The sequence below is a fragment of the Loa loa genome (assembly GCF_000183805.2).
Source record: "Loa loa unplaced genomic scaffold supercont3.1, whole genome shotgun sequence".
Classification (NCBI taxonomy): Eukaryota; Metazoa; Nematoda; class Chromadorea; order Rhabditida; family Onchocercidae; genus Loa; species Loa loa.
The window spans coordinates 666,930-689,271 of NW_018108181.1; the positions used below are offsets into that span (position 1 = coordinate 666,930).

A 22,342-nucleotide genomic window follows, 5' to 3' on the forward strand; every position below is an offset into this window, starting at 1 on the left:
CTTTGTTGGATTTGTATGTTATATTTCCAATTCAGAGTAATGTCGAAGGAAATCATAACAACTCGATTCAGTATGTCGATTCTCGTACGTGAACTCTCCACTTTGAAACTACTAGATATTTTGTCAGCTACTTCGGTTCCAAACGAACAAATGGAGTTTCGTGTTAAGGACTGGAACCTACAAAGCTTGCCGGAATATACATTTTAGTATCTATCGGCTTCAACGAGATCAGATTCCTCGTCAGATTCAGTTTATTATTTAAGCTGTATTCCAGTTATTTATAGTTCGTTGCTTAAAATTTCTTTTCAAGCGAGGTACAGTGATTTAAAATTTGGAGTAAAAAGTTATGCCTAATATTCTTCCTTTTGTGTATCTACTTTATCATCAAATACAAGTGTTGCATGTATTACAAAACCTTTATTAGGTGTAACCTATGGAAACAACTCAATGAAAGACGAAAACTCTCAGTTCATCAGGAATCTGCCGTTGTAAGGAAGCACAAAAATTTTATAAGTCAAAGGGAAGCTTGTCAAAAAGGCGCAACAACTAATAAAATAGACGGAAATTTTTGAAAATATCAATATCTAATCGATATAAATATCAATTTTCATAGTTGTATCATCTACAACAGTTGCCAAAGTGGAAAGGTGTACTCCAAAAACATGAAATAAGTGGAAAAAACATTGCGTCATGTACTTTCAATAAGACGACAAAAAAAAAGTGGGTGGTTGGTTGTTCAAAACTGTTGCTGTGGGACAATTCATGACCGCTTATCATAAAAACGATTTATCTCTGGATAATCCTGGCAACTTTAGTAAGGAAACAAACGAACAATCGTTCAGGATAATTTAATAAACTATGTACAAAAGCATATTATGAACACATCGATGATTATAATAGCAATATGCCAGTGGTAGAAAAGCATGGCTTAAAATACATTACACTTTATTTAAACAGTAAATAATTGAATATCGTAAAATGGGGAGGAAACCCTTCTTCATGCCACCAGTGTTTGTGCACTGATGGCAGAAAAACTCGGTCACAGAAGCACAGCCAATGAGATACTTTTAACACGTGACCATCTCATGATAACCTATTGATCGCAGTGATGTCAGCACCTTTCAAATTTCATCGACTTTCAAGTGGAATAATACGAAGAATTCAAGAAACTGCTACTGGAGAGTTGCGCGGAAGCATATAAAAATATGTGGAAATTTCTGAAAACATCGATCCAGGGAGCAAGCCAGAAATGACCAACAGTGGTCCAAAATATATCTGTGATACATTTTCATTTTTATACTTATGAACGAAAGTTTTTGGACAGGTTTTTCATGCAATCATTAGTATATTTCGGTCGAATGAAAAACAATGAAATGAAAGCAACTCTAAAAAAAGTCTGCTCTTACATGATAGGAAATATGAAGCTTGCACCTGTATTAACATTGGCAAAAATAATCAGTGAAAGCGATAGAAATGTGCGTATGGTAAATATGGCTTTACCGAAGATGCTAGCTGATCAGTATTCAGGTCATAAAATAACACGGATAGTGAAGAAATAAAGTTAAAATTGGTAAGACGTCCCGTATTTGGTGGCTTAAGGCAAAAGGTTAATCAGAAAAAATGAAGATTTTCAGTTCATCGTGGGAAATGATGACTGAAATGTCTACTGAATTTTCAATTATTTCTGTTCATAATCTGACTACTATTCGAGTAAAAAAATTTACTTTCCTGCAGCTAGAAAGCAATTTTTCCAATGCTCAAAAATGCAAGAGATAGAAATACATTGGGATTTTTTAAGCAATCAACGAGAAAAATGAATGAGAGAAATTTATAAAAATGCGAAGATAATTTGTTCAACGGAACTAACATAATATGAAAGCAATGATTTCAAATGGACAAAAAAAAACCATTTCCAGATAAATATATATCGCAACTTATTTTCCGATGTCAAAAAAATAAGTCAAGAAAGTTTGAAACGATGGTAATTACATGCGATGAGATGAACCACTAAAACATCAGCATGACATACTGTCCAAACGTACAAAGTTTACAAAGTTGGGAAGTATTAACATTCGACCGTACTTCAGTTGACTGAGAAAAGCATTAAAGTAAGCAAAGGAAGAATGTGAAACTCAATACCAAAACTTTCATTTATTTTATTCAATTGTTTGCTATAATACCTAAGTCGAACAATTTCAGTTAGTTAGAATATTAGAAAACGATGCCACAGTATAAGCATTACAATTGGAAATTCGCAATAAGTTAATTGTGCAGGGTCGAGTAGTTCAAATAAACAACACACTAACTGAAAACGATATTTTACGGATTTGGAAGAGTAACAGCTACCACTGTTGTCTTGGTGATAAGCCAGCAACACCCACTGCAGCATTAGTTATTGAACTAATACCAAAAGATGTATTAAAGCTATTCATTGTTTCTGACAATTCTTCTCCTTCCTCGTTCGCCTGCCTGATATCACGAAGTGCTCTGCAATACAAACATAATAAAATCCAAAATATATCCTCTATATTTATCTTTCCTCGAATATTAAACAAGAATATATTAAACAGACAAATCATTCTTCTTTCGATTTATATCTACGAACCGAGTTGGATATAACAGATGTATAAGTTATAAGTAATATAAGGTTATCACTGAATATTTTAATGAGAGCACGACAACTTAATTAAAAAAATACCTTGACAGCTTCGACCATTCATCTGGCCGACAGCATGTAAGGTTTTCATGTACATCATACACATACAAATTACCTTTCTCATCGCCCACGGTTAGCTGCTGACCTAAAATTATGAAGTTTAATAAATAAATTTTTCACACAAACCTTGAGAAATCAGATATGTATCCACCCGCAAATACAATCGGCACTTATAAATCAAAGTGTCGCTGTGCGAAAAATGGATCAAATTTTGCTAATTTTGGCCATGTTCAGCATCATCTAAGGTAATCATTCCTGCGATGACAATTTCACCATAGCCTTCAATACCGCATCAACCCGTAGTCATTCAGAAATAATTTTTCGAAGCTCTAAAGAAGGAAGAAATGTTTCGAGATTATGCTAAATAACAAAAAATGACTATGTATCAGAGGAATCTGCATTCCTGGAAAGCATTAACAACAAAAGAATTCAATGATCCCCAAATCTTTTTATACCATCTCACCGTTCTGCATCCATTTCATCTTTCGTACTCCAACACCACCTTCCATTTGCAAATGTGACACAGGAGCTTCGGTGTCTTCGTTTAAATTCCACAGAAATACCTAAACGTAAAAGAAGTTATCAATGCTTAATTATTAATATCAAGTTATAAAATAGATGTCGTCAGTAAAAGCCTACATTTCCACTAGCATCTGCAGATGTAAAAACAGCAGGATGAACGGGAGACCAGGCAACATCAGTTACATAATTGCCATGCTTTTCGAATGAATAAATCGGCCGTGTCTCCTACAAAATTTAAATCTTAATTAAATTACCATTATTGCCTAGCAAAAGCAAAAAATTGCTGTGAAACAACCGAACCGTTTATATGACGTAGCACTAGGGAAAAAATACAATTTTAGAACAAAACAAAAGAAGAACAAAGTTCATTCCAAGTTACGGGAAATTCCCTAAACTCTGATGCAAATGTTTTTTGAGATAATAATTATTGCCTTAGTACTCCATAACTTGACTGTCCAATCCAAAGAACATGATAAGAACAAATGTGACAAATCAATAATGCCAGAAGCTTTATGTGTGTCAACTCCTGTTACAGGTCCAATGTGACCTGCAAGAAGATAATGCAATGACTTCACAAAGTTGGTTTGAGTGTATAATAATCGAATTAGGAGTACTTTGAAACTTACCTTCATAGCCATCATTTATTCCGCCTTTATTACCATGCCTGCTTGCCGTGTAAACATTTCCTTCTTCACTGCCTACCACAAAATTATTAACATCTTCCAATGCGAAGGACATGCATGTGCATGTTACCTAAAATGTATATTATAAGAAAATTGACTTCACAACATTCACTGGTGATGACTTCGACAAACAACTTCTTTGTCATATTGATAATACTGTATCGGTTTAATGTAACAAAAGATTGGCAGGAATCGCCTAATGTGCAACCAAGTTTTGAATAATCAGACAATTGTATGTTCCACTGAAGATACACGAAAAGGAAAAATTTCTTCGAAACCTCATATGTATATATATACATATATGTATATATATACCTGTTTCTGTTTCCATGCTAAGTCAATCACGTCAATTGGTTGATTTAAATTATCAACGCTCCACGAACAAAGCCTTCCATCAGTTGATATACTAATTAAATTATGTGCATTTTGACTTCCCACCACTGCCATGCTAAGCACCGGATGAGTATGAGCTTGCGATGATAAAGGACTCTAAAATATTTCTCAATAAAAAAGTCATAAGAATAAGGGTGACAAGAGAGCTGGACTTTTCAATAAAGCCTGAACAAAAATAACACTGTCATGATTTTAGGACTGTTCAACTTGATTTCAAAAAAAGAAGCGAGCTGCGATTCTTTAAACAATAGTTATTCTAGAACCATAAATTCTAGTTTTATTTCATTTGCGAAATTACTTTTGAGATACAACTTACTCCCTCTTCTAGCGAAAAAATAAAATAAAATGTAAGATGAAAAAGAGAACAGAAAACCTTATTGACAGGAGTCTTCTTGCTGAGTCTATTGTCCCACATACAAATCTGACCGGAATAACATCCTCCCATTATCAAATTTGGATGGAATTTGGCAAACGCGACACTTGTAACCAGTGACTGACAATAGAATGTGTACCTGAAATTGAGAAATTAGCTGCCAAGTTTTCTAATCATTTAAAGTGTAAAAAAAACTTCCAAATGCTTTCAACATAATGCTAACTCAGCAGTTGGCTTTTTGAAACGACAACTCCATAATTGTACTACTCCAACAGGATCAAGAGGAGAATCAGGATTCTGATCATAAGAAACGGCAAATAATTCCGGATGTTGTACACAGTGATCAATACCTGTTATGGCTCTAAAAATAAAGGGCAAAAAAGTTATAAAAGGACAACTTTAGTCCCAATCTAACAAGAAAAAAAAGTCAAGTCCTTCTAAATTTTTATATATAACAATGCAATTAACCAAGTTGTGTTTATGGACAATGATGTAATAAATATTCTGAAATGATAAGAGCGAAACACTTATCTTCCTAAGCTCCACTTTTCATCAACAAATTTTCTAGCAAACATCAATTTTTCGCCATTATCGGTTTTTTCTTCCATAGCTTCGTCGCGTGAGTAATCGATGAAGATGTCAATCAGAAAAAAAATAAACGAAATGAAAACGTTGCACAAACTTTATAATGATATGCGCTACACTAAGCTGCAGTGAATAAGGATGGTGAAAAAAGGTCATAAATGCTTTAAATACAAACTATTTGAAAAACATTCCATTAAATACTTTAATCACTTCTCAAAGTTGTTACTATTGCAATACGCAAGGCTATTTTATAGCAATAAAACATAGTGATTATATATTTAATAATCGTCACAAAGTGTTATCTTGACACAAAATGTTGCTAACCTCTTCAGCTAATTGTCGTTCCATGACGCGTGAGCTGTAATCAAAAAATTGCTGAAATTTTTGACTGCTGAGAATTTGCAACTTCTCTTCTTCACTCAAATCTGGAACCTTCGTTTCCTCCTCTTTCTTTTCTTCACTAATCTACAAAGCTCAAATTAAATATACATTTAGTACAATTCTTACATTCCTTACATGATTTTAGTCGTCAACTTCAAATACTATTTACCTCTTGATGATGGCGTACGCCAAAATTAAAATTAGGCAAAATATTCGCAATTTCTCGTGTAGGAGATTCGTCAAAATTGATTTCTAAATGTTTGTCCAACATCGTCATTTCTTCATCATAATCAAATTCCTGAGAACCTAAACTAAATTCCCCTGCTGATACTCGATCGTCATCGGTTTGCGTTGTTTTACAATAATTTGCCTGAAAATATTGTTCCTGTGTCTGCAGTAATATTTAAAATCAAATCTTCCCCACAGTATTTTAAAGCATTTAGAGTCAACAAAAGTTATTCAGGGCGGTATGTCCTTGGATACCGGAAGAATCACACACTGAATAAAGGAGTATTACAGGGTTGCAAAGTGAACTGAAAATATCACGCAACTCGGCGCCAAAATTAACCAAAAAAAATCATACAGCATCCTTAGGTGGTACTGAAATCAACTGTGTTTCACAAAGGGCAAGTTTTTGTGTTTTGAGAATGGATGAATATCTCTGGCTGTTCCCATCTCCATCCTGAAAAGTAGATATAGGTGACTGATGTCTGGGAACTAATTAAATTCATGAAACATATATCATGATGGAAGAAAAAAATGATTGCCAAAAAAATGAAATTGTAAAACTGCAACTTATATTTATTGCTTCCCTGAAAATTATGGTAAAGAAACAAAGAATTTTATTACTGTTCGGTGATCAAAGTTGTTAGGAGTAATGGAACGTTCGATCTGAGGCTGGGCTGATATTCCTAACGGTTCAAGGATTTCTTCTAGATCCTTCTGCGAAAATGTTTTCGGCAAATCGCCCACTAAAAAGTAAGAACTAAGGTGAGGTCACATGAAATATTTCTTCTTAATTACTTACAAATCCTCTGTCTCTCACAATTTTCCAAACAAGGTTCAACCACACAGTCTAAAAAAGACGTAATACACAGATACTGAACAAATGAATAACAGGGGACGGAAGCGATCACATAATACAACATATGCTCTTATAAAGAAATTATGAATTATGTGAGACGAAGTAATTTTGCACAATTTGACACAGATAAAAGAAAAAAACCTGTTCCGTTTTCAAGATTTGTATTTCTCAGCAAATTTCGTCGCCGTTCTTCTTCCCGGCGTCTTTTCTCTTCCCGGATTTCAGCCAACTTCTGCTTTTTACGTTCGAGTTCAAGCTTACGCTCTTCAGCTGTCGCCATAACTGAAAAATTAACTGAATACGAGCTTCTTTCCTTAGCTCAAAAACTATGAATATGCGCATTACGTTTGGAAAGTGTTGAGATTTCGGAACTTAGTATCCTAGCAAACATAACTGTAAATGAAAGAAATGCTCCCGGAAATGCGGAGATCATTGAGGTCAAGCTCGGCAACGCTCAATCTTTATTCCACATATTCTTCACTTTGTTTCTGGGCCTAAAGTATTTACCTTCATTGCTTGACTAGCGCACTCTTCTCAGCTTTACTTAACTCTCTCCCTTGTCAGTTTTACGAGTCAAATTATAGAACTGGAAGACAAACAAAATTAAAATTCGGTAAAATAGTAATATAGCTAAAAACTTATCCCGAATCTCTTCTGTCAAGAATTCCACAAGGAAGACTTTCACGCAGATGGATGTTCACGATTTCATATGAAAACCGGTATCTCGACACCCTGCTCTCTTCCTTCCGTCTATGTCGAAGTTTAAGTAAAATTTTAACTATTTAAATAGCATCAGACTGCAAAATTCGACAACCGAATGGTTCGACTGGAGGCTCTTAAAATGCAAATTTTTAGAATGCAGTCAAATTCTCTACATTTCCTCCTTCAGTATATTAACTACGTATAAATGCAATGCCTCATAAATTTTGGTTTATAAGTTATCCTTGTACTTTATAAGGTGGAATTACTCAGGTCAATTCTACTGCTGCCCTCTTGTACTTATTACAGTAGAAAGAAAGTTCCAGCCATATACTGAAGGAAGAAATGTAGAGAAAGCGTTTTTGGAAATGAATGAGACGTTTTAGCTGATGAGAATGTGAGTGATGAAAGGAGCACCTGTGAAGAGTCTTTTTTTCATTGACCCTTTGCTCGATACACGTGTTATACACGCAGTTAGCGTTAGTTGTCCCTTATAATGAGCGTCGAAACTTTAGTGAATGTCTTTGTTATGATGCTAACAAACACAATCACAGCAGAAGTAAAACAAGAAAACTTATAGGCTACATGGAATTATTTGGATTAGAATTGTGCTTTTGGAGTTGTTGTAGAAGCTCTTCAGATGTCACATTCCCTCTCACATCTATTTAAGCCATATATTACCGGATATATGTTTCAGTGTTGGATATGTATGCTACTTAAACTACATTAGTAAATTAGTTCTTTCTAGTACTGCTTAATTTGATATAATGAGAACGGTACTTTAGTTTGTAACGAATGTTGCAAAAGTTCGTCAAAAGATAAAACATCTGATTTGCTTATCATTGGTTAATAAAAACAATATAGTATTAACGCAAGGAATGAGTTTCTCAGCTACTAAAAATATCAAGTATCCCATTCAAATAAACTGACATGACTGACGTGGAATAACTTCAGAGAATGCAACTCCGCCAAGTATAAGCGTAACAGCAATAAGATTGTATTCAGATAACCATTCTCAAGCAAGCTGATCATCAAGTCAAGTTTCGAATGTTCATACAATCAGGAAAAGAGCTCAAAAAAATTAAAGGCACCAGCCTTCTGAGTAGAAAGAACTAAGGCACTACGTCATCACTGAGTTGTCCCCACGATTCTATCAATGCTGATTGATAAGATGTACGCTGAAAGCGCTGTAACTTTTGGATATGAGCTTGAAATTCATATTTCTTAAACTGAAACAAGAAGAGCATTACTACCAGCAATTTCAATTATTTAAAATAAATTTCAATTATTTAAAATAAAGTTAACAATTTATATTTTCGAATTCTATTCATCGATTCAATTTTTTGGTATTGTCTGTGTCGTTTGTTCTGCTAAAGAATGCTGAATGTAACCGAAAATTTCCATAGTAATTAATTAAGAGAAAGGTTGTGCCAACCAGTAGAATCAAGTTGGTATTTTGTGGTTGGTATTAATAACTGTATTGTACTTACTTCAGTAATGTGATATCTTCTTAACTGCACTGTGGTTTAACTTTTCTATACCAATTGATTGTAATTGCCTATCAGTCATATTTGTTCTGTACATTTACTCCTAAATAAGTCTGATGCAAGATGAGTTTATCCACGGGATTTCGAAGCAAACTTTGGTACTTATTTTGCTGGCTACTTTTTTTTTCCAGAATAGCCAGCAAGATTATAAAAATAAACAGTTCAAAGGTCACTGCCATGGATGTGTGAGTGACGGATGCTCAGAGGGCTATATGAAAAGCAGCTGTGTCATTATTGGCCGATGCACTGTGAATGCCATATATTCTGGGTATCTTTGATAACGGACTTTAGTACGAAGGGTGGATTGGGTGAGCTAAGGAAAGAGAGAGTAATAGAACTTTAAGAAGTGCGGTAAGGCCAAGTAATTCCCTAACAGTGTTGTGCTGTGCTATGTTATAATAGACAGATACTTCCTCAAAAATAGATAAAAGCATCTGGCAGCCATTTGGTTGTTTTTATTGATGGAAGGAACATACGACTGTCAAACTGAAGAAAAATGAGGTGTGCATACGACTAACACTAACTCCACATTCTCTTGGATAAGAGGAAGTAGGATCACTTAGATGTGATGCTGATATATTGAGCAGATGTGTGTCTGTGTCTATGTGTGTGTGTCACATGTCTCCAGTGGAGCAAATAGTTCGAGGAATTGATTTTCGGGTTAGTTGCCTCGCAACGATTCATTCATGGGGTGGAGACCAACGCTGGTCTTGTAGGATTGCTACCAATAAGTACTGAAGGTGACGATAGCCGACTGATCCAAGTCATTGATATACACATTTCTGTTTTATTCTGTTCCAGTCTCAGTATAATTTCATTCCTGTTTTCGTTTCATTGGTGCCCTCATGGTAATGGGTACGGGAATGGTCGAAGATATAAATTGTAGTGTGCCAGAAGTTCCCCTGGCTCATCTCGAAGATGACATCGACTTTATCAAAACGGCATCGCAGCAGTCGTAAGTGCTTGTGGTTGTTTCGTGATTTTATCGTTTGAATTTTCTTCTGAATTACAAAGCTACAACTTTTCTAGCCATTCTCTTCCTTTTCATTGGGTTTTTGGATGCATTGTAGAGAGGGAGAAAGAAAAAGAGAGGAAGAAGAGCAATAGTCCAACTACAGAAATCTTGAAACAGAAATGATCTGTTGAATTAGTAGGGGAAACCCTCAGTAGGCTTACTAATTGTCTAAACTGTTGATTTTGGTTGGATTCTTTTTCTTTTGTTGCTTGCTTTACCCATCGCTGTATTTACAACCAAGCAAATTTCCTGACATTCACAGCACAGAGAAATATAGAATGAGCGATAAGATTTCAGATTGATGCATAAATAGTGCTCCTGCTCCTCCTTTCATGTACTTGCTCCTGTATTTCCCGCTCTTCAGTTCTTATTATAAAATGAATTATACATTGTGTTTCACTTTCACTGTCATTCCTCTAACAATCATCGTTCGCTCCAAGTGATTCTTTTTTGGAATACAATAAGTTACCGACCCTTATCTCCAGTCGTTTCTCATTAATCTGCCAAAGATAAATGATATAGGATAGTAGTTCGATCCTGAATTTTTTTATAATTTCATTCAAGAAATACTGCTTACTTTTTTACTTCAAATCTAATGAAATATGACTTAAAGTACAGCAGTAACGCTAGAACCAAATAAATTCGATACTTATAAAGGAATCAAACTTGTTTGATCTTTAGTAGGTAGGGAAGTTACATCGCGTTAGGTTGGAAAAAAGCTTCAGTCACTGTCATAAGTCATTCTACTAGCCGATATTTCCAGGTTTGATTTTTTATGATGCATTCAGTTTTCTTTTCCTTCATATTTTTTTGCTTATTTTCCATTTCACACTGTTTTCTTCCCAATCTTTTTCAAAATTTTGAGCGCCCTCGTTTTGCATCTCACCTCTGTGTCCTTGTTTATCCAAACTTCACTTTTATATGCGCAGTTTAGTATTGGTTAGCATCACTTTCAGATATCACCACCAATAAAAAGCTCACAAATATCATAAAATAAATTCATTAATGGGACTTTGTTCGCTTCGTGACTTTGCTTACAAAACCATTGAAATCTGAGGTGAGGTTATTTGTGGTTACCTTTCTCCCTCATCGTCATTTTTCACTTTGACAAAGTCTTCGTTTTTCTTTTTTTCCATTCTAAGCTTTCTATCACGATTACATATGTTGGAAGAAATGAGCTTGCGTTGGTTTTTTTTCCTTATTTCCAAATAAATACCTCTCATGCTAAAAGTATGATGGAAGTTTGCAACTTGCTGTCAGTCATACTACTGAGTTTGTGTTTTAACAAAACTAATAAGAATGGGTTATAATAAATATACATCTAGACAGCGAAAAGAGTTAATGAAATGGTAGGAACCTTAGATCAGAGGCTTTTCTGAAATTTGGTGTTATACTGGATGCATTCTTATTGTCAGCTAAGAGTTTCGGATCGTTATATTTTGAACTGGAACGTTTGTTCCTGCCACTTCTCTCATTTTTCCGATCGTTATGGAAAAGGACTTCTTTGAATATTTGCGTCCAGTGTAGTTCTTTCTCTAAAATTTTTTGAAAGCGACGGAGAAGAAAGCGGGAGAAAAAAGAAATAGTAAAGGATAAGCGGGAAGTGAAGTAGTGGAAAAACTAGAAAAAATTATAGAAATTTTGCCAGTCATAGTATTCTTTCTAGAGTTTTTATTCATAACATACTAAAGTTTGATGGGATTTGATTCCTTATATGTACTTGTCTTTCCATGTTTGAATCGGTTGAATCCAGGAAGAATGTAATCAAGTTACTGATTTCTCCGAATAGTTTAAGTTAGTGCTGATCTGGAAGACCTTTAAACCTTTTAATATTCCTGCAATGCTATGCTAGCATATCGATTTTCACCCACATTCTGGGCCATTTTTAATTAAAGTGGGACGGAATAAAGAAATGAGCAGACAAATAAACATAGAAGTTAAAGGATTCTGCAGATGGCTATCCGCTGAGGCATGTACATATGGTCAATAAGGATGCACATCGCCACAGCTACCATTTGAGCCTACTCTTTTCTTTTCAGTTTTATCTATTTTATGGAATTCATGTTGATCAACCATTTTTATCCTCATTTTTCGTTGCCCTCATCCTCGAAATCATTACAACCTAAAGCTAACAGAAATGACGTGTTGAATGACTTCTGACTCCTTACTCCACAATCTCCCTTTCCATCAAACCAATTCGTTTTAATTTGGTCTTGATGTTATTAATTGCATTCGAAACTAGTGTGTTCTCTTTGATTTCACCTTTCGATAAAGTAAGTAAACGGGAGAGGAATAAAGTAATTCCACACTGTATTTACGGCGTGAGCTTATCCCATATGCCTCAGTGTATTAGTTTGTAATGAGATAGTTTAATAATATTACACATACAACTCGCAAGCCACCTGACGAATTTTGTGACTTAGAACGGAGGGAGCATGAACTATGAGCTGTCTAGCTATCCCTCCTTTTCTCTCCTAATTTTTACGTCTATATTCTTATCGCCTCTCCTTCCTTACAACAGTTCTGATATCTCAAAGGCCGTCGACTTGGTTAGAAATAAGGCCTATGAGGTATCGAAACTTTCCGTTTGGAAATAAGGTCGATTGAGTGGAAAAAAGTTGGGTCCCTCACTCTCACCTCTATGTTCTGCTTGGTCTGCATGCAAAGTGTTTTTTCCCCTCTTCTAATTTCTCCCTGTCTTTCCCCATCTCCCCTCCTCCTTTCGACTCGTAGATCTTAAGGTGAGATCTGAATGATAAAAAATATAACCTGGATGGATCAGAAGTCTAAGCTTCATAACATCTTTTAAGCAACACTGTGGAACAACTGATGGTTGTAATGGTAGATGTAATGATAGGAGCTGATAAGAAATGGCAATGATATAAAGTCAAAGATGATCAGTGATCAATGATGCTGTATTCACATTGTCACTTACCATTGCGATCTGTGTATGTGACACGCAAATGATTTTCAGGTTGGGCCAAAGAACAATGCAGTGTAACTGTTACTTCATTACATGCTATTATTAGGATACTCTGTTTTTTTAAAATATGAAATTAGCTTAATTGATTTTGGAACACTAATAAGATATTCTTGAGGATATGACGTAAGTTATTCATCCTTCATTTTCAAATTGTGCATAAGAATTGAAAATTGCATTAGTGTTAGCTGACCAAAACATGTCCGCGACTTCTCAGCTAGCTTTGAGTCTCCCAGAATAATTACTACCGTCCTTCAACTGCCACCCAGTTTTTTTTTTCACCCGTTCTTAACCGTATTCCTTCTTTTCAAACCGTTTTTTTTTCAGTTTACATTTTCCTTATAAAGCCTAAATTGATGTGTTTTGAAAGTGCAGGAGTGAGGAACAAAACAAAAATTTTCTTAAATGAACAAGAGGACAGACAAGAGACGTCAAGAAAACGATCTGTTGTTTTTTCAGTTTCCCGTTTTGGAAATAATTTGCATTACTGATCATTTCCAAATGATATTTTTTGTTTTTTGGCACAACTTTTTCATCCGTTAGATTGCAAAAAGTGTCCAAAATCTGGCAGAAGGAAAATTTCATATTAAAGCTGAAAAACTTAGGAAAATCTGTGAAAGTCCTCCAATAAAGTTAAAAGCCCAGAATTCAATCATATTCAGTCATATTTTAGGTCTAAAAGGTTCAGCTGTTTAGCACTTTTCATCTGTTATTCTTGTTGCAGGACCAGTGATTGCGAGAACAATTCTGATGAAAATTTCGATGCGGAAAATCTATCAGGTAGTCTGGAAGATCTGGTCGGAACATTTGATCAAAAAATCTCGCACTGCTTCAAGGATCTTAATAAGACGACCGAAGAGATAGCACCTATACAAGTGCGCTCACAGGATGAGATTATGTCCGAAAGCCAGTTAGTGTTTTATTATTATTCTAGTATAATTTTTTGTTTGATGATTCACCATATGTGGCCATCACTTTAAAAACACACTTTTTCTTTTTTCCTTCTCCTTTTTGAGTTAAAGAGGTACTGTTACAATCAATTACAGTTTTGAGTCGATACAGTGTATTAGATATTCGCACCACGTATTCTGGAACCATTTTAACAGCAGTAAAAATATCTTCCACAAAGTAGTATCGAGATAGGTTTTTGCGGCCGGCACCTCACCTACCCCTTTTGCCAGATTTTTCTTTTATATTTTAAATTTTGTAAAACTTCTGTATGAAAAAGATATTATCTGCGTATCGATGCTTTTAAAACCTTCTTGAAATACCTTCTCAAATATAAGAAAAAAATTTGAGTTAGGATCGTACGATATGGTCCATGTTGGTAAATCGCACCTTAAAAAATGGAGGATGAAGGTAATGATATTGTGAAATTGATTAAGGTTTTTGGAAATTCACAAAATGTGATACAAAATAACGACAAAATTAGTCAGCAGAAGATTTTTTCGTTTAGTTAAGACAAATTATCGAAAAGTGCAATCATTAAAGAACCCAAAATTTGAGAATCGGCGACTATTTCTTACTATATGTTTTCGTTACTTTAGACCAGTATTTGAAATTTTATTCCAATTCCTAGTTTTAGAAAGATTTTCCGTTGAATGGAAACATAGCAGGGTTTTTTCTGATCGAAATTCGTCGTTCGCTGCAAGTTCCTTGTTTTTGTGAAACGCTCTCTGTTAATATAAAGCGAAAAAGAAATCTCATGTAATTAGAGAACTGTCGTCATTTCATGAAATATTTTCATCCAACAACAGCTAAAAATCTTCAAATTCATTTTAAAGGAATCTTTAAATATGAGATTATGAAGACGCTCACCAGGTTGTAATATGCAGTCTTATTTATTGTCCGAGAGAAATGCATAGTGGAGAGATAACTGGCGGAATACTGTTCGAATTGTTTTCGCATATGGTTCCTAAATAGAACAGAGAACAGATCAAATAATTCCTGTTCGCTTTTCCTCACCACCAATAGCCTAGATAGACTCTTTTCAAAGAAGCAGGACCTTAAGCAAGTATTTTATGCACAAATAAGTTTGGTGAGGTTTTACAAAATTTATTCAGTCTCCTGAGAACTTTCATCAATTAATTTCTTTCCCGTACAAATCATATGAAGTGAATTATGGCTGAGAGACGCATAACTTTCACGTATCAATCCGGATTTCATGAAATTCTCAAAAGTTCATTCCATATTCAAATCGGTCTCAATATGATTACTCACAGCCATCTGCTGTGCAAATATTGCAGATAACTCAGTAATAAAATCATCCATTTCAATTTTGATTTTGTATATGAGCAAAATCAAATTAATTGCATTACGTTTTCCAGAATTTGGTGGACTCTGACGGGAAATTTTGGCAACATGCCTCCACTTGATTTCTCGAAGACGCAAACAAGACAGTTACAACTTCCTGCTTTGAACCTTCAACCACGCAAGGTTCCATCTTCTACCAGTTTCTTTTTTCTTTTTTTTGCTATAACCCAAATACAACGAGCATCATGCTTCCCGAATCAAAGCTATAAGCTAGTAGTTTCCAACCTTTTCTTGTCCAGGACTACTTTGGTGTTTTCACTTGTATTTATGTTAGCAATATACATAGCTTCAAAAACGATGAATTTTGTTAGTTTGGAAATAAACCGTAACAAAGAATTTAAGTACTTATAGTACAATATTACAATTTGAATAGACCTCTATCATCGACAAAGAATCAAAGTACAGCTTGAAAAAATAAAAAAAAGAAAGTTACCTCCCCTCCTCCCTTGCATTCTACTCACTGCGCTGTCGCTCTCGTTGGGAATCACTATCGGCTGGTAATCACTAATGTAAGTAAGCTGAAAATAACGCGCGCTTGTCAAGGGTGACGGAATTTTTAAAATGGTCATCCAAATTATTTAAAAAAAATTATTTCAAAATTCCCTTTACTTTAAACTTTTAGAGTACCAAGAATCCTGCTGAATTTCACTAAATTTAAATTTCTCACTAAAAATCCTGCACCATAATTTAGTTATGGTTGTCTTTTTCCTTTCTGAATTAGAGAAGAGATATTAGGGGTAAAGTAGAAGATAGCTGGAAATAAATAGTTAATAATTAAATTTAATGATTGAATGTTTTTACCAAGCAGTTTCAGGAGAACTGCAAAGTGTAACATTCCTTAAAGTACTATGATTAAGTTCCCCTATAATCCTTATCTTTTATATAAAATTTTTTTTACACTTTTACATACATCCAGCATAGGTTTCAAAAAAATTGATACGATCAATCACTCCTTTCTTATCCATAAGACTCATTTAAATTTAGATGAATAATTCCTACGAAATCCTTAAATCTACTATTCGTGGAATGTCAGAACTTTGAAACTTATTTGGCGACTGGGAAATCGGGAAGAGGGAAGTTTCCAGTGGGGCTAAAAAAATGTATCCATTTGTTAATAGCGCATATAAGACTTCAACTGGATACACTTAGGATGAAGGCAATGGTAAACGTAAACATAGCATGCTTCAAAGATCTATGTTTCTTTCATATAATTTTTATGAAGAGAAAGAGAGAGAGTAAGTTTTCCCTTTTCCAGCACAAATGCAGAAAGCTGTTTCAGAGCACAACTATTGTGAAAGAGCCATGAAAAAAAAATTTTTTTTTGACCAGCAGAAATTCGATAAAAGGCAAAGAAATGCTTTCTTCTTTTCTAAACTCATATGAACTCTATCATTTGACGTTATTAGAATGTTATTTCAAATATTTTTATACACCTCTAGAATGATGAAAATGCACACAGTTTGATAGCTTATCTTATTTCCTTTGCTTTTTCCGTTAATTTGTTAATTTTTTTTTCTACTTATTTCGATTCTTGTGAGGTTTTGAACTTGCAAAAATCCATAAAGTTCAATAATAAGCAAATTTTTGTAAAAAAAGTTCGGAAAAAGCTTTTTTGTCCCAAATAAATTTGTCCTTTTTTGTCCCAAATAAATTTCGAGGCCAAAAAAGTTTCAATTTGTTGTTCTAATGAGAGGAATAATGGTAGCGTGCTATGAAAGAACTAGTCGTATCCTAAAGACATATCCTTTAAAATTGGTTCGCGGTTTTTCAGTTTCACTTTGAAATCACGGGTCGATGATATTTAGTAGCATAAATGTACAGATGAGCCTGTCACTCAGAGTTACTCTTATTAAGCTGATGCATGTAGCTTTATCATTGATATACAGAGTCAAGCTACAGAAACTATACTGTCCTCTTGATCACTTGATATTTTTTATTTGTCAAATGGTATAGTAGCATCGAGCTCATCATGAATCCTCTCATATTTTCCAATCACTTGATCAACAGTTTGCCCTTTCCATTTGACAAATAAAAACTGAAATTAGAAAGGAGAAAACTTGAACTTGGTGGCAAGTATTAAGCAATGACAAATTTGTTGAAGTATATGTTAAAATTGATTATATTATCTAACGTTCGTAACTGGATGTGACGAAGGATTGAGGATTTTTTAAAAATATTTCATTAAGCTGTAATCTCGTATTTCTCCTTCTTTTTAATTATTTTTCTTCCACTTGAGTAAAAAAACAAGAGTCCAAATTCTGAATTTTGTCCTCGAATACAAAAAAAAATTTTTGCTTGAGTGCTCAAATTTTTGCTCGAATTTTTGCTCCGTTGGGTTGTTTCAAAGAGCGCTTCTGACGTTTCTAATTTAGCTTTCATTCGTATCAAGCGAAGGATACAAACACAAATCTTTCTTCGTTCCTCATCAATGTGTCATCACTTTACTATCACTGCTGTGAGTTTCTTTCCTTGTGTTGGAGCTGCTGTTCCCAATTTCTCTCTTAGCGATAATTTTCCCTATCAAAGATTACCCGAAAATCCAGCTGATGCTAACTTTATTCGGCGAAATAAAGTAAGTCTTGATTTGATACTACCGAACGAAAAAATTTTTTTCCGTTTGAAAATGAATTCATTTTGAAAAAAGCGAGAATTTGAAAATGAAAATTTAAATTCACATGTGCTGTGAACGTAGTGGTTTTGATTTAATTGCCCCTCCAATTTATCAATTAAAAGTAATGTAATGTTATGCAGGATGCATTATATTTCTCACTCATTACTTGAATGTCATTATTAGGAAAAATCAGTAACGAAGCTGAAAAATAAAATAATATATCATTACCATACAAGAAATCGAAAAACGGCAGCTTTAATTTCTTTTTCCTCTTTTTTTCTTTTTTTTTTGGAAGTTCAGGTGCTCCTAGGAGTTTACCAACTGTTGTTAAAAAATCATATTTCATTCATTATAAAATTTTAAATCAACGAACACCCGAAGGGAATATTAAATCGTTATTTTTCAGGAAAATAGTGATGCCGGTATCGATTTGTCGGAAGATGAGGAGTTGAGAAGTGCACTAGATATGCATCAGTTGATTAGTCAGCGTGGTCCTTTATCAGAGTCACCTCCACAAACTGCCGACCAAGTGATCGAAGAAATTGACCAAATGCTTCAGGTTAATTTTGGACTTTGTTCAACATTTTATCCATTGCTATCATATGAATTAATTGAATGAAAAAATTGAAGTATGTTCGGCACAGCTGTTATAGAAATAACAGAGATTCTGTGAGAATTTTCAGTCGTGTGATTTTTCGGGATCGGTAATGACTGATCGAACAATGGAATCGATGGATAGCATGTATTCATCAATGCGTTCACCACTGCCAAATGGACAGTATGATATAGATATCAAACTGCGACAGGCCATTGTCATTACGTCGAATTCTGAAAGTAAGTGCAAATGTTACCTTTAGTGGAAGATAATCTTAATGTAAGGGAAGTATACCTAGATAAAAGTTGCCATACATTCGCGAATTCATACATATGAGTAGGTATGGTAGTATGTACTGTAATTTTGCTGACTTAGTTAAATATTCGAAATATTTTAAATAAATTGTCCAGAGAACAATTTGGTCGATATGCATTTTACGGAAATTTCTTGATAGCTAATAATATATTATTCAATATTTTCCAGTCTTGGAAGGTAAGTACTTTTGATGGAATGTACTTTTAACTACTGTGAAAGAGAATGAAAAGCATTTATTCTGCCATATCTTTAAATATTTCTGGAGGCAAATCAGTTTCTTCCGTCAAATCTAACAACAAATATATATAAATGATAAAAGTGATGAATTTTAAAGAAGAAAGAGGGATTGGAATCATCAAAGTCAATTTCCAAAGCTTTATAATTTTCCTCATCAACTTCAGTTGGATAGATTTTAGAAAGTATTCAATTTAAGGACAAACTTGTCCTTGTTACATTCATCGAATGCAAAATTTCTCAAAGCATGCCCTTCCACTGCATGCATCTCGGCGCTGGAATGTACAGCATTTACTTATTTGTCAGTGTCGTTTGCCTTAAAGCTCTTAGCCCATGTCACATTTCAAGAAAGGACATTTTGAATTTCTCTCAAAAGAAGGAAAATCACCAGTTTTAACCCTTTGTCATGAGTATGAAGGTCCTTTATGTGGTAGTTTAATAATACTTCCAATGACTCATTGGAAGTTTAGTACTTCCAATGACTCATTCCTTTTCTATACTTTGCCTTTATTATTTCATTTTTTGTGTCTTCCTCTATGAAATTTTAGTTTTCATAATTTTCCTTTGCAAAAAATTCTTCACTTAGGTAGACTGTGTGTAATTTGAGTATTTAAAATTTCAGATTTGGAATCATTTTCGTACAGCAGATTGCTTGCTCTGAGTGCTGAAATGGAACAACTCATACAAGTAAAAATATGTTTCATATAAAGTTGATTTATAGTCAAGAGATGCAAATGATAAGTAAATGACATAAAGTAGTTGGATTAATATAACGGTTCTTAAGGAAGTAAGATTTATGGAAGACTTATGAATTTAGATTTATGGATTTATGGAAGTATTTGTAAGATTTATGGAAGCGCTAGAGCATATCAGAATTGCAGTCATTTTTCTGGAAGCAGAATTAAATAGTAATAGCCTACATCACTGTTAAAGATCTTACATGTTCCCCTTTGTTTACATTATTTTTCTTCAGGTCTACAATGACAGTTTGGTGGAGCAGTTGGCACATCGTGATGAATTGGAATATGAGAAGGAAATGAAAAATACATTCATATCGTTGCTTTTATCTATACAGAATCGGCGAAGACACTTCACCAACGAGCGAAAACGTAAACCGTTGAAAACTGATTCGTCACAATTGCCACAGGTTTAAAATTGCATTTGTAATAGATCTGGATGCAAGCATTTCATGTTACAGTCTTAATCGGACTTGTAAATTTACGGATTGTAATTCTTTGCTTTAATTTTAAGTGAGATTGAGAGGTTTAAATGCAGTTTCATATTTTTATAGTTCGACATCGTGCATTTAAACTGGTCAGGAGGAATTGAATCTATACTTTGCCATAGATGTTCTTTTTTTATTGTTACAATAGGACATTAATTTTATGTAATTTACACAGCGGATCAGATGATTACGAGAGTTGCCTCTTGATTTGAGCGAATTTCGATAAGACCATCTTAAAGCAGAAGATACATGCGATGTAGGACTTTATTGAGCTGTTCTGCGTCGTAAAGCTGCAGTTTTTACACTCATATCCTTTTTATGGTATTAAATTGTCTCAAAAAATCATAAAAATTTAGAGTATCATGTTTTGTAGTATATGACGGCGACAATTCCGTACGATGAAAATTGTCCTTCCATAAACATGAATACACTGATGGCGCTTATTAAATGTGATCATTTTATTTCAGTTTTTATTTCTTTCTTAATCTAATTCCTAAACTAAGCAGCATTATTCATTGTTCACCTCATTTTCTAGCGGTGGCATTACTGCTTGTCGGTGCTATCCCAAAGCTACTGTTTGATGAATTGTCGATGACTTACTCTAGTTGCTATTGATTGGTAAAGGCAATGTTACTTTAGTTCGATTGGAAAAGTAATAGTTGCTGTGCTATATGAGTCCTAAATTAGGAATAATTTCAGTGTTGCGAGCAATTGATGAAAACAGTGCCGCCGTGCCAAGCATGCTCACTGACTACATCTTGACTGGTAACATTTTTGGTTGAGTTATAAAATTCGACTTTCCCGAACCACTTGTAGAATCTCTCCGAACATTTTTAAATGTATTTCAGAATCTTGATTTTCCCTTGATAAGTTGACCTTTTTTCACGATTGGCAATGTGGCGTAATGACGACGGGAAACAAGAACGCTGTTCTGCTAGCAAAATAGTCTATTAGTGAAAGGATAAAAGGATTTATTGTTATTTCAGTCCTGTGCCCCTCAGCTTCATCGTCAACTGTCACGGATTTGGCTGCAGTAAGTTAAACCAAGTAATCCGGGCGAAATACCACTACTACTGTACATTAAAGTGCGGTCACAGGCCCCTGCTACTGCTGCTTTTTATATTTCTCTGTAGACTTTGCACCACAACAGTATGTCCGTTTTTCTTTTTTTCTCTAATCCAAACCCTTCACACGCTTTACTCAAAAATTCCCAAAATCCTTTGGAAGATGCCTACCAAGCTTCTTGAGATTTCGGCGTTTTAAGTCGGAAAAGGAATAGGGAGCAAAAAATGACACTACTTCCTCGAACTAATTCCAGTTGCTCCATTATGAAATTATCTGTCCTACTTCATTAAACTTTGCAAGGTAGAAGATCCCCAAGGACTTGGGTCACCATTGCATTTTTTAGTTCCCTTTAAACTTTCTTCGATGTACAAATTGAGCATGACTGTGCCTTATTTCCATTTTTCAATGGGCACATTCAAATTATTACTAGTTAATCGTCATAAGTATCGCTTTACGTTACTCTGTATGCATTTTGTGTGAAATTTTTGCATTATCTTGATATTTGTATTATCGATCTCATTTCGGTTTCCAAAAAATATGATCTGGATGGGACTTAGTGCCTTATAATACTTTAATAAGTATTGAGTTCCGACTCTAGTAAATGGTTGGATTTTATTTCAAGAATTCCAAATCGTGAAAAAGCTTTAAGTTGAACTTCATTATTCGATTACTGGAAACATTGTGCATATGTTTACTTTTTCTAATGAAAGATTTAGTCTCCAAAACGAATAGCAGCTTGGAACGTAACAATTTCTCTGTTCATTTAATGATAAAATTTACATATTGTTTTCAATTATCTTGGGTCAGGAGGAATTCACTGAATCTTGGTTCGATAACATAATCTTTAAAAAAAATGCTTGTCATCTCTGCATTCCGGAAAATATAACTCTACTATGGTTTATGATTTGAATGAAGTGTTACGCCAGTGTTCCCTGTTACGCCTCTCTGCTGCTTCTGCTGACGTTTCATAAGTCATGGCCAGATATTTTCGAAGATCTTGAGAAAT

The 22,342-nt window shown here is 34.4% G+C and overlaps 2 protein-coding genes across 2 annotated transcripts; one reads left to right on the forward strand and one right to left on the reverse strand.

Annotated features, from left to right (window-relative positions):
• Nucleotides 1–2,342: 2,342 nt before the first annotated feature.
• Nucleotides 2,343–7,017, reverse strand: LOAG_04904 (cytoplasmic dynein intermediate chain 1; the record flags this gene model as incomplete). Its single annotated transcript, XM_003140441.1, has 15 exons — nt 2,343–2,487; nt 2,699–2,801; nt 3,180–3,279; nt 3,356–3,463; nt 3,670–3,785; nt 3,865–3,991; nt 4,237–4,410; nt 4,688–4,826; nt 4,911–5,048; nt 5,370–5,395; nt 5,597–5,737; nt 5,823–6,023; nt 6,237–6,335; nt 6,503–6,624; nt 6,879–7,017. The coding sequence occupies 15 exons, from the start codon at nt 7,015–7,017 to the stop codon at nt 2,343–2,345; spliced, it is 1,878 nt and encodes a 625-aa protein (XP_003140489.1).
• Nucleotides 7,018–9,666: 2,649 nt separating this feature from the next.
• On the forward strand, nt 9,667–21,644 carry LOAG_04905 (hypothetical protein). Its single transcript, XM_003140442.2, has 10 exons — nt 9,667–9,938; nt 13,703–13,888; nt 15,306–15,414; nt 18,309–18,461; nt 18,586–18,736; nt 19,669–19,733; nt 20,020–20,193; nt 20,645–20,720; nt 20,971–21,036; nt 21,258–21,644. Exons 1-10 carry the CDS (start codon nt 9,829–9,831, stop codon nt 21,311–21,313), a joined length of 1,146 nt encoding a protein of 381 aa, XP_003140490.2. The 5' UTR covers nt 9,667–9,828; the 3' UTR covers nt 21,314–21,644.
• The last annotated feature ends 698 nt before the right edge of the window (nt 21,645–22,342 follow it).